General features: G+C 39.5%; 2 protein-coding genes across 2 annotated transcripts; both read right to left on the bottom strand.

Moving 5' to 3' along the window:
• Positions 1-1,686: 1,686 nt before the first annotated feature.
• On the bottom strand, positions 1,687-5,266 carry LOC119889109 (glucose-induced degradation protein 4 homolog). The gene is made up of 6 exons (XM_038699974.1): positions 4,870-5,266; positions 3,951-4,014; positions 3,164-3,267; positions 2,560-2,661; positions 2,335-2,465; positions 1,687-2,202 (listed from the first exon to the last, which is right to left on the bottom strand). The coding sequence occupies exons 1-6, from the start codon at positions 5,092-5,094 to the stop codon at positions 2,139-2,141; spliced, it is 690 nt and encodes a 229-aa protein (XP_038555902.1). The 5' UTR covers positions 5,095-5,266; the 3' UTR covers positions 1,687-2,138.
• A 3,237-nt stretch (positions 5,267-8,503) lies between these two features.
• drc3 (dynein regulatory complex subunit 3) lies at positions 8,504-12,468 on the bottom strand. The gene is made up of 13 exons (XM_038699765.1): positions 12,268-12,468; positions 11,766-11,972; positions 11,570-11,686; positions 11,266-11,432; positions 10,982-11,128; positions 10,740-10,859; positions 10,534-10,646; positions 10,259-10,433; positions 10,027-10,158; positions 9,703-9,773; positions 9,317-9,440; positions 8,873-9,004; positions 8,504-8,748 (listed from the first exon to the last, which is right to left on the bottom strand). The coding sequence occupies exons 2-13, from the start codon at positions 11,923-11,925 to the stop codon at positions 8,653-8,655; spliced, it is 1,554 nt and encodes a 517-aa protein (XP_038555693.1). The 5' UTR covers positions 11,926-11,972; positions 12,268-12,468; the 3' UTR covers positions 8,504-8,652.
• Between the last annotated feature and the right edge of the window lie 125 nt (positions 12,469-12,593).

Below are 12,593 nucleotides of genomic sequence, written 5' to 3'. Positions count from 1 at the left end.
TTGTGGCGTGAACTCTTGCACATGTTGTTTCACTCAACTTTGCTGGGCTGCCCTAGTAGCCTAAAGGTTAATGCCAGGGACCTTGTTGCAGCTCGCACTCCTCTCTCTCCCTCTCCACAGGGTAATGTCTCTTTTTAATAAAAGGCAAAAGTGCCTAAAAAAACAAAATAATGTCAAGAATATACAACTGTGTAAGAAATTGTTCACTCTTATTTCTCCTCACACAATGCACTCACAGCAGACTTATCACACATCATCTTATTTAAACTGACCTTTTACCCCCACATAAACATGTTTCTTACATTGCACATTTTCTTCTCTTCTCCGTTATATGAGTAATTAAAATTAAAAAAGGAAATTATCTTAGAGTCATTTGGATCGTAACATCTCCAATCCACAAAAAAAAAAAAAAAAAAAAAAAAGATAGTTCCAACAGTATTCCCACAACTTGCCATGCTGCAGGCAACGAAGCTGGCTGAAGTCTATAAGCAACAGAGGAGAGGCAGAAGGAGTACATGCAATCTGCACATAACTATTATATCAACCCTTTCATTCATTCTTTGCGCAGTTTCTGACAAATACACAAATATACTTTCAAGCTTTTGTTTAAATATAACATTACAAACCTAATCATTGGTCTTTTAAAAAAGGGGAGCTTCACAAACATTTAAAATCGTTAGGCAGCAGGTTTTTCCCTACCGCATTTCTCCATCATCCTTTCCTACTTTAGACTCTTCTCCCACGAGCCAAAAAAGGTGCTTTTATACATAATGTTCCACTGAGGACAGAACAGCATTATGCATTGTAGATAAAGCATGTTGTGACGCTTTTTATGTTATGTCCAACTGTTGTGCCTTTCTTATAAAGGTTAAGACAAAAAAATGCAGTAAAATAAACTCATTCAGCCATATTCAAACTAAAATTCAAATTAAGAAAACTAAGACTGTATCCACAGACTAGATTTAAGATCAACATTCAAAATCACTGCATTGCTTTTGCTGCATTTCTCCAGCCATTCAAACTCCTCGTGTACCCTAAAATCTCTGTTCTTCTTCTACTGTTTGTCGACGCCTCTTACGTGACTGAAATTCTGGAAAAGTCTTTACATTTTTAAAACTGATTTGGAATGTACAGTCACATATCTGAACTTCAAATACCTGGTTACTGTAATTAAATAAATCTAGTTACTTTTTTCCTCCAAGTCTTATTCTTCTTGCGAAAAACCTTATTCCACAAGGTCAGTCTTGATTTAAAAAAAATAAATAAATCACTCTGGAAGATAATCACTCTGAAATAAATATAAGTAAATCCTACCCATTAGTGACCTTTGGCTTGCATAGAGACATTTTTGATTAGAAGCTATTTGCAGACTTTTTGTTGAAGAAGATTCTCTGAAAAAGCAGCAGCTTGGAAATGATTGGATATTAAAGGACTTGTTCGGACTTCAATATCGCTGTAATCCTAACTCCGCCAATTCCCACACTCCGTTGGCTTTCAGTTATGAATACATACTGCCCAAACATGCCCTCCCTGAGCATCAAACCATAACTTACAGTCTCACAGACCTTGCATAAAAAGTAGATCGCTGCTCGTCATTGCTTATTTTGCAACCTTTCAGCAATAACCCCATCGTCATCATCATCATCCATATATTTAAGGTAAGAAAATAAATTAAGCTTTACTGAACAAACCCCTTTTCTTTTGAAGCACTTAACTTAAAAGCAATTATGTTTCATGTCTCCACTAAGGCAAAACAGAAATCTATTTTGATGTCCCCCAACTACATGAAGACAGATCGTATGGGAGCACAAAGAAATTACACCAAAAATAACCCAACAAATTAAAATAAAAAATGAAATCCGAGGCAAACATCAGTCCTGCAGTAACTGTAAGAACTGCCCATCTGTCGTTGATCATTTGTCTTCCTTTCAACTCTCCTTCTGTCTCCATGCCTTCTTTCTCTTTCGGTCCTCCAGAAGAGTGTCTGACCACATGTTTATTTCCCTGCAGCGAGGAAAACTGGTCCAGCTCCAGTCTTGGCACTAAAGGGCTCTTTCTGTCGTTCCCGTCCTATTTAACCGCAGGGCAGTATGGACAGTCCCCTCCCTTGACTCAATCCTCGTGTGCGTGTCTGTTTGTCACCGAAATTCATAAATGGGCACACTGTGCTCTCGAACATGGTTTAGGTTTAGAGACTGGTACCTGCAGATGTTAGGTAGAAAAGTAAACTGAGACTAATAATCTGCATAAATAAACAGGTTCTAATTTGGCAAAAGAGACTGACATTTATTTTTTTTAAATCATTGATTCTGGTTTTGTAATGCTGGTAGTTACCATTCTGAGCTCCTATGGTAATAGTACCCCTCGATAGTGGCTGTGGACTTCTGGAAGCAGATGTAATAGAAGCCAGCGAAGGAGGCACCGCTAATGTCTTTGATAGTGTGGTCTGGAACTAGAAACTGCTCCTGAGTGCACAGGAAAACAAGAAGAGTGGAGGTTAGATCTTAAAGCTTACATGAGGAGAGAGATGAGGGGTGAACAGTAAGATTATATACTAACCTTCCACCTCATAAAGACATAATCACTGTTGTCCAGCGCTTCATAGTCAAAGTCATCCGAGTTGAAGTTTTTGGCATATTTGTAAAAAGGCTTAAACTTGCCCTGGAAAGAATTAAACATACCGGTAAGAGAACAGAAACTAGGAAGTGACAACAAGACAATGATTGCAACTATGGATGCAAAGTCTAATTTCCTTAACTGAAAGTCACGTAAATTATTATTATTAATTACATGCTTATATAATAAAGAGATGCCCATTGTTCTTTGAAATAAAGTTCAATCAGGAAGTAGCCAAAAAAAAAAAAATCAAAAAGACTTAACATAACATAGCACAATTTACAAGCTTTTCGGGGAGACATGAGCATACGTATCAGCGAATTAGCTAGACGAAGAGCCACAGGTGCTTACTGAAGTTTGAGTGAACCTCCAACATGTCTCATCAAAGTAAGCAGTAACTTTTACTGTGCCTTTCCCATCATATAGAAAGCTACTCACAAACTGTACAATCATTTGACGCAGGCCCAATGAATGCACCATATTTGTGCACTGTTAGTTAATATACTTTATATATTTATAGAGCTAAATTCAAAAACACAAAACATACCCAGTGCTTTCTGTCCACATCTTCATCTGCGTCCCACTTCCTTGTTAAAAAAGGCCTTTTTTGACTGATAATTTCTCCAGCAAAGAACGTTGTGAGAGTGGATACTCCTGGTGCACAGAGAAAACGAGAAAAGGAAAAAAAAGTGGACGCGTGAATGGCGGCTCAACCTTCCCAAGTGCATGCCTGCAAATTATATTTGTTTTAAAATGTGTAGAAGGGTACAGCTCTGTCAATCCATGCTGTGCAACATAAGGATGATATAGATTTCCAGAATGTCCTGTGACTTATATATTGTGCAGCAGGCTATGAACTATACATCAGCAGTTGACTTACTGCCCTGTGCATAGGTTTTTGCAGTAAGCAGATGCACTCAGACACACGCTTAAATAACAGAAATGTGAGCAAATATCTGATTGTACACTTGGCTTAATTTTCTCATAAACAACTTGCCAATTTAAATGGTTTGTTACTTCTACAGAGACACACCTTGCTTTCACTCCACTCTGTCACAGCCAAAAGTTCACTTCAGGATCCTGCTGGCCTCTTCCCTTCCACATATTGCGTAATGTAATGTATTGTATAGAGATGACACACTTAAGCTAAGAACTAGAGTCTAGACCTGAAAGAAGAGGATCAACCTAATGGCCTCACATTTGTCTTCCTCTAATCTTTGTCACAACCTGCATCGAGCAAGAGGAAACCAGTTTCCACTCGATTAAACGTGGAAACCAGTGTGTGCTTAGTCTTTGAACGTCAGTTTTATTACATCTGACCTAGTTTCTACTGCTTACCTCAGTAAGGCCTTTGATCTTCAGGTATCCACACAAATATGAGTCCTCCGCAGTCACATGCTGCCCAAGACAAAAAGATTAAGGATGACACATAATTATGTATGTCAGGTGGCTTGATATCACAGGCACAGGTACGTGTTCTCCTTCTTCTTTATGATGTAAAAGACTGTAGGAGGGGTGTTGTGAACTGAGACAAACCTTATAAAGTAGCAATGTAGGCAGGTATTATAGTTTCTGTTCGTATGTCTGCTGACAGTGCTTTCAAATGTCAACGCTAGTATAAGGTGATCAGATTTCTGAAATGAAATCGGGGACATTTTTTTGGTGGTCAGTATGTCATTAAAAAATGTAATGTTATTATATTAAATAAAAAAGGGAGACAATTTTGGTTTTATAATTTGTCAAATATAACTCTTCTGAAAATCATTTGAAGCAGAAACTACCTTTCAGTCAATAAGTAGAGGCTGCAGTCACTTCCTGGCAAGTAGAAAATTGCATTGCATTTTGTGTGTTGTTTTGGCTTTTACAAAGGTATTTAAGAGGTAAAATGTACTAGGTGAGTTATAATCTGTCAAATATAAATTCTGAATGAAATCAATTTTAATGAATTATTATTATTATAATTATACATTCCCTTTTCCAAATATAATCAAGGATAAGCATTCCGTTAAAAGAAACGTTAAAGTTTCACAAAGACATACTTTTGCTATTACCAAGGACATAAAGTGATGTTTATTTACACGTTATGTCTGTTTGACATGAGGTCAGCGTGTTACTATTACTGGAAACCATCAAAAACAAAATCTTAATGAGCTACGTCAGCTAAGTTAGCAGCTACAGCTACACATAGGCTGACTTTGCATATTAACAATAAACAAACTAATGGTAAAACCAAACATGTCAACAACACATTACCTGCAAAACAACTTCAACGTCGTAAGAGTTGCCTTTGCTCTTCTGATAACCACGAAACTGTGAGCCGCTGTACAGCAGCGACGTGGCCACCCCCGGCTGGTTGGTGTTGATCGGGGCAGGGGGAACAAGCGAGGCCGAGGATGGGCAGGCCGGGCCAGTGGCACTGCAGCACTCTGCTCGGACAGGCATGATGAGCGCAGATGTGTCACCGTCAGCAACCGTCATTAACTTTCTGACTGAGCAAACCACAGCTGGACAGAGAACTGATAACTTCCTGACAATGAGGAGGGTCTGCCAGCTGTACAAAACCCCCGTGATCCAAAAACTTTCCTCAATTTTTCAGGCTAGCCCACAGACTTGCCACTGAGGAGGGACACTGCAACGTCTCATTAGAGAATCCAGCTTCCCTGAATTTCATTGGCTGTGAACTGCTGCTCGGCTTGAGCAAGAGTCTTATTGGATAATATGCCCCAATGCACTTTGGGAGTTGTATTCTATTTAGTACTAAAATCAGAATCAACTTTATTGCAAAGTAACACTAACATACACACTATGAACAAAACAATATAGATATATTGACAAATAGTGCAGTGATCACAGTGCAAAGGATGCAAGAGTAAACTATTATTCTCATTATGTACATGTAGAAGGTGGGTATGATATACAGGTACACATACATGTACACAGTGTGATGGAACATAGTGCAAAGGATGCTGGAGAAAATAAAGACCTATGACCTTGTGACCTGAGGTAGGTATATTGGTATACAGTATATACAATATGACATATTATGAACAGCACTGAAATAGAGAATGGTGAATAAATAAATAATAAGTGGAAACCAGTAAACAGGTGCTGATTAGAGACAGAGTTACTGGGTTATTGCACAGGAATTGTTCCTGACACCGTGAGTCAGAAATCAGCTGTTCATCAGAGTGATGGCTTGTGGGAAGAAACTGCTTCTGAGTCTGTTGGTTTTGGCGTACAGTGCTCTGTAGCGCCTACCAGAGGGGAGTAGCTGGAACAGTTGTGTCCAGGGTGAGATGGAAACGCAGTGATGTTTCCTGCACGTTTCCTGACTCTGGAAATGTAGAAGTCCTGAATGGAGGGCAGGTTGGCACAGATGATTGTTTCTGCAGTCCTGACTGTCCGTTGTAGTCTGTCCCTGTCCTTTTTGGTGGCAGATCCAAACCAGACAGTGATGGAGGTGCAGAGAACAGACTGGATGATGGCTGTGTAGAAGTGGATCAGCAGCTCCTTTGGCAGGTTGAGCTTCCTGAGCTGACGCAGGAAGTACATCCTCTGCTGGGCCTTCTTGATAATGGTGTCAGTGTTGGGCTCCCACTTCAGGTCCTGGGATATAGTGGAACCCAGAAACCTGAAGGATTCCACAGCAGACAAAAGCCTGTTGAGTGTGGTGATGGGGGGCAGAGTGGATTGGCTCCTCCTGAAGTCCACGGTCATCTCCACAGTTTTGAGCGTGTTAAGCTCCAGGTTGTTCTGGCCGCATCAGAGAGCCAGCAGATCAACGTCCCGTCTGTAGGCCGACTCATCACTGGCCCGGATGAGGCCGATGACCGCTGTGTCGTCATCGAACTTCAGGAGTTTGACAGATGGGTCTCCTGAGGTGCAGTCGTTGGTGTAGAGGGAGAACAGCAGTGGGGAGAGCACACACCCCTGGGGGGCGCCAGTGCTGATAGTCCGGGATCTGGATGTGATGTTTCCCAGCCTCACCTGCTGACTCCTGTCAGTCAGGAAGTCTGTGATCCACTGACAGGTGGAGGCTGGCACAGTGAGCTGGGTGAGTTTGGTGCTGAGGATGTCCGGGATGATGGTGTTGAACGCCAAGCTGAAGTCCACGAACAGGATCCTTGCATATGTCCCTGGAGAGTCAGAATCAGAATCAGAATCAGAATCAGTTTTATTGCCAGGTATGTGTACACATACGAGGAATTTGACTCAGGATTGTACATTGCTCACGTTGTGCTTACAATAATACAATTACAATACAATAATACCATAACACAATAATAAAATAATAATAAAATAAAATCAGACACAAACTACAGAATAGACAACACTAATATACACACTATGAACAAAACAATATAGACATATTTACAAATAGTGCAGTGATCAGAGTGCAAAGGATGCAAGAGTAAACTATTCTCATTATGTACATGTTGAAGGTGGATATGATATACAGGAACACATACACATATATGCATACATGTACACATGTACACAGTGTGATGGAGCATAGTGCAAAGGATGCTGGAAAAAATAAATAAGACCTATGACCTTATGACCTGAGGTAGGTGTATTGGTATACAGTATATACAATATGATATAGTATGAAATAATAAGTGGTAACCAGTAAACAGGTGGCTGAGGTGTTGCAGGATGTGATGCAGCCTCAAAAACACTCCAGTCAGTGCAGTCAAAGCAGGCCTGTAACTCCAGCTTTGATTTGTTGGTCCATCTTTTCACAGACTTTACAACAGGTTTAGCAGATTCCAGTTTTTACCTGTGTGTCGGGATAAGATGAACCAGTTTATGAACTCCCTTTCACGGTCCGCGAGGATGAGCTTAAATCCCGGCAGGTGAAGTGCGCTGTCCGGGATGCGCTCGGTGAGCCAGGATTCGGTGAAACAGAGGGCAGCAGATCTGCAGAAGTCCGAGTTAGTTCTGTTGAGGAGAAGCAGTTTGTCCATTTTGTTGGCCAGAGAGCGAACATTCGCCAGGTGAATTGAAGGGAGCGCAGTGCGAAATCCCCCCTGTCTCAGCTTAAACAGCGCGCCGGCACGTTTTCCCCTGCGCCGTTTCCGAAGGATCCCAAACAGAGCTGCCGCTCCTCCAACTAGTAACTCCAATGTTTAAGAACTCTTCTCTGGTAAAAGTTACAAGAGAGGGACAATATATACTACATTTAACAGACCAAAACCAGGCCTAACATTTTATTCTTATAGCATATATATATATATAGCTATAGTAGCAATAGTATGTCAGTTTTGTGCTTTTTTAAGTATAATTATGTTACATATTTCTAAAAACAAAAAAGACACACAGTGGACACAATTGTCTTCATTGTCAGATGACTTGCATATATGTTTAATTTTATATTTTGATATCTGGACAGTAATTTGCTTATTTTATTGTTTCAGTTCTAAATGTGTTAATTAAAATATAGGTGCATACATTTGTTTGTAGTATATTTCTTGTATATATATATTTTTTTCTTTTCTGATTCTGGTCTACACTGTTGATTTCTGATGAAAAATATAATAGAGTACAATGCAGTAAGCAGTAGCTTATTCTTTTTTTTAGTTTAAGTTACTTTTTTGGACAACACAGTTTTCTTCTATAGGTTAGTGTCAGTATAGAAAATTACCCAGTGGGCCGCTGTCCATGCTTTATGGGCCGGTTGTTGGCTCATTTTAAAAAAACAGCTATATAAATACATAATTTAGGTTACACCATTACCACTCCAGCCTTGGTGTACACCACACATCTCATGCACTTGTATTTGGTTGGCTGGGGAACAAGTGACAACACTGAAACAGTATACTGACTGAAGTGTCCTTTTCTTCCTAAAAATAGGCCGTAAAAAATAACTGAACAGGTGGAATTATTTCTTAAATATTTTATTGCGTTATGTTTTATAACAAATACAGAAATGATAAAACAACAGTGAAATTGGCTACAGTTGTACATTCAGGTTGTGAAAATGTCCTGTTCCATTACATAAACAAATGTTTGTGGGGAAATGTTTTACTGCTGAAGCTACTGCAACTCCTCCAGCTGCTCCCTCAAATGGTCCACGTATCTGTGGATGTCTGAGATGCGCATGCGGTTCCGCTTAAGTTCTTTGTCGTGAATCTGTAATAACCCATGAAGACGAAAAGCAAACAATAACAAGACTGTGAGACACGGAGGAGAGGTTTGCTATCCGTATAAAAATATCAATTGGGGTGTTTGTTTTCATGTCATTTCAGCTCCCTACCCCTTTAATGAGGGCCACTTTCCAGGCATTGACACGTGTAACGAGCTGAGTCTCTCGGCCATTGATCTGCAGCAGGTGGTTATCGTGACCGGTGGTCAGTGCAGACATCACTGTGTCTCTGTCGGTAAACAGCTACACAGGGAAAACACAGGTGTGAAAGGCTGAGGTCACTCACACGGGTAATGAACAATGCCTTCGCCTCAGCATTCACATTAGACCACTATTATTCTGTTGTATCTACAATTATAAACATACTTCTTTACATATTGATGCTAAAATGAGTAATTGACTTTATTTTAAAGGTAATGAAATAACCCACATTCTACACAGTCCTCTTCAGTTATCTCTGAGATTAAACAGCAGAACCGAGAGAAACGTCCTGGCGACATTCTCATTAGGCTATAACTGTCCCAGTAACGTAATCCTAAAAGGGATGACACTCACCATTTTAATATCATCTGGCATGTCCTCCTCCAGGCTCTCCTTGGCTACTTTCTCCAGAGTGGCTTCAGCAATCGCACACACCTTCTCATGATACTTGTCCTCCAGATCTCGACATTGGGTAAATGTATGACCATGTCATGGAACATCTAAATTAAACAATCACTAATTTTGCACCCAAACACTTTGTGTGCCATTGTGTATGATTCAAACACTGACATTTAATTAAGGCTCAATTACTGAACGCACAATGCGAGGAACTGCAACTGGGACCCAGATTTTATATGTAGTATGAGCTGAGTGTCTCAATAGTGGGGACAAGAGCCCGAGAGCACTAATGAACCAGTGTCATTGGAAATTAATCCAATGAGAGAAGTGAGAAAGGATATATTCCTTGAACAGTTTCACTGAAGTTGCCGACCATGTCCGAGATTGTGATGTCAAACTTCTCGAGGATATCCTGAAATGAACAGGAGGTGAACATAATGAGTAAATCTGAAACAAAGGCACAGTAGAGAGGCATGCAGTTTTTGTGGGTATTAAGTAAATTATTGTATATTTATCTCGAGAATAATCTATATTTAACACAATTTCTATTATTGAGTCAATGACACACAATGTTTTTCTGAATAAACTTAAACCAGATTTGGAAATCATGTATTCACAGAGTACAGAAGGTGTACACATACAAGCACACGCACAGACACACCTACCTCCAGCAGGCTGACCAGCTGAAACTCCAGTGTCATGAGGCTGTTACAGAGTTGGTTGATTTCATCATTACAGTGGTTGATCTTGACCTTCAGTAGGTCTGGGTCTGATAACTGCTGCAACTCCATCATCCTCTAGAGCGGTGTGAATGCAAGACATATTAATAGTCTGCTGCAGTATACTAATACCAGGTTTACTGAGTTGACTATATAAGTTTGTATAACCGTTTTTCACCTTATTGTGTTGCTGCTCAAAATTTGCCAACGTTTGCAATGCTTTCTGCTGGTAGTCTGTCACAGCTTGAGTCTGACCTATGAAGAAGGAGTTCACCTCTGTCTCTCTTCGCTTATGTTCAGCCAAGCCCATTTCAAATAACTGCGTGCACAGCTCCACCGTTTGGTGCTCAAATGTAAGTGCAGGGTTAAGGAATTCATGTAATGATTTCCCCAGATTATATGTCATAATGAACACACCTGCATGGATAAGAAAGCCAAGACAACAAAGGATATGTTTGAAGCAAATGAGCCACCCCAGGAACCAGGTGTAATTTATCTGCCTCTGGATCATCTTTGAACATGCTCTTAAACAGACAAGGCCCATTCAGGAACTCCACAAAGGCATCCTGTAGGAAAGTAGAATTGAACTTAAGTATGTACACAAATGTCAAGAGCTCAGTGGAAATGAACTGCATCACCAAATGTGAACTTTATATTACTGTGTGTAATTTGAGTCCAGCTTTCTGGCTTTGCTCAGCTTGATCATCTTGTTGCATCTGCAGCTCCTCATGTCTCATCTCCTCAAGGACATAGTGGTATTTGATAGATGCTTCATTTTTCTGCACATAAACACATCATTTATTATTAACAAAGCAAATCAGAAACTTCCAAACAAAAGCTGGCAAAGTCATCAAATTATCTACAATAAAAATAGCTTAATGGAAGAATACCTTATACTTACTGTTTTCTGGTCAAGTAATCTGTAGTCCAGGCACATCAATGTCGGAAAGTATCCTGTGATGAAAATTTTGTAATCGTTTTCCTTAGACACAGGATTTCCAAATAGGTTGAGGGTGAACAGGTTCTTAAACTTCCTGAGATAGAGCACCTTTGAAATGGATTCATTTTTGCATTAGGTTATGTAAACATTCTGTAATGCTATATTCTGAAACATAGTAGCCTACTTGAAATACAAATGCAGTATGTTACTTATAAATGTATGACAGATTAATGCAAGCAAGTTACGTTGTCCAACTGTCCAAGGAGGTTGTTTGCAATGCAGAAATGAGTGAGTTTCTCAAGCCCGTCCATTTTTTCAATGACAGAGATTCTGTTGTTGGACAAATTCAGCACTTCAAGCTTCCGCAGAGACTCCAGACCCTCAATTTTCTCTATTCTGTTGAATGACAGATCTAAAGGATACATTCAGAATCATTAGCACTGCTAGTTATTGGGTGTTTTTATTTTATTTTGTCTATATATTTGCCAAAACTTGCACATTTATGACAAGAAAGTGTTGCAGGATATAAATATAAAGGCTTCATCTTACTAAGCCACTTCAGATTGCCCAGACGCTCCAGGCCCTCAATCTTCTCTATGAGATTGTTGTTCATATCAAGCCTGGCCAAGGACGTGAATTCCCATAAGTGGTCAATCATCAGGATATCTGCGAACAAACAACCTCTCACATACCTAAACCCAATATACATTCATACACTGATTATAAATCTTTTTATTTTTCTCACTTCTGTAGTCCAGACGAAGTTTAAGGATTTCATGAAAGTGGATTCCATCTGCCACAGCAAGGCGCCCACTCTGATCTTGAGTGACTTGCTCCTCTACTGCCTTCTGCAGAATCTCCTCATCCATCAAAATGGCCTTAACTTTACCACAATGATCGTCCATCCTGCTGTCAGTGGGCGTTGGAGGCACACTTTACTTTACTTTACCTGCTGCTCAAAGAAGAAAGTAGATTATTTTTTTTCATTTGGAGCTTGTTTTGTTCTGATAAAAATTATGAGAAGAAAAAAAAATGAAATGAATGATGGTGTAGCTAACGTTAGGTTTCCATCCTTCATTAGCTTGCTAAAACGAATGAATGAATGGGCCTACCAGACAAACATTATACAAAATTAAGTACCTACCAACGACAATCGCAAAATTTAGCTAGTTGTTGTTTTCCCAATGCAAAATACTTAAACAAACAAACAATATAAGCAGTTTAGTAGTAAGTAAGCAAGTTCTTACCTAACCTCTTACCTCTGTTGTTTACATTCTGTTACCTAGCAACTAGCAACCCTTAAGCTGCGTTCAAGCTCGTTCAAATGATTCTGTTAAAATAAATGTTAAACTTCAAATTTTACTTGCTTGACCTACAAAAATCAATAAACCGTTAGGTATGATGACATTAAAATTTCGCGCACAGTTGTTTTATTTTGGCTACAAAAAATATTTTCAAAAGTCCAATGTTCTATATTCAGTTCATTTTATATCGTTGTTTGTCTATTTCCGTGCATGTATCAAGTAAACTACATGTATATACATATGGTTTAAATTGTATAAATATGTTTGTT

Source organism: Micropterus salmoides, unplaced genomic scaffold (assembly GCF_014851395.1).
Source record: "Micropterus salmoides isolate LMB-PRFRI ecotype aquatic unplaced genomic scaffold, ASM1485139v1 Ms_hic_scaffold_10, whole genome shotgun sequence".
Classification (NCBI taxonomy): domain Eukaryota; kingdom Metazoa; phylum Chordata; class Actinopteri; order Centrarchiformes; family Centrarchidae; genus Micropterus; species Micropterus salmoides.
The sequence above is the reverse complement of the archived record's forward strand: the minus strand, read 5'-3'. Positions and strand labels throughout refer to the sequence as shown.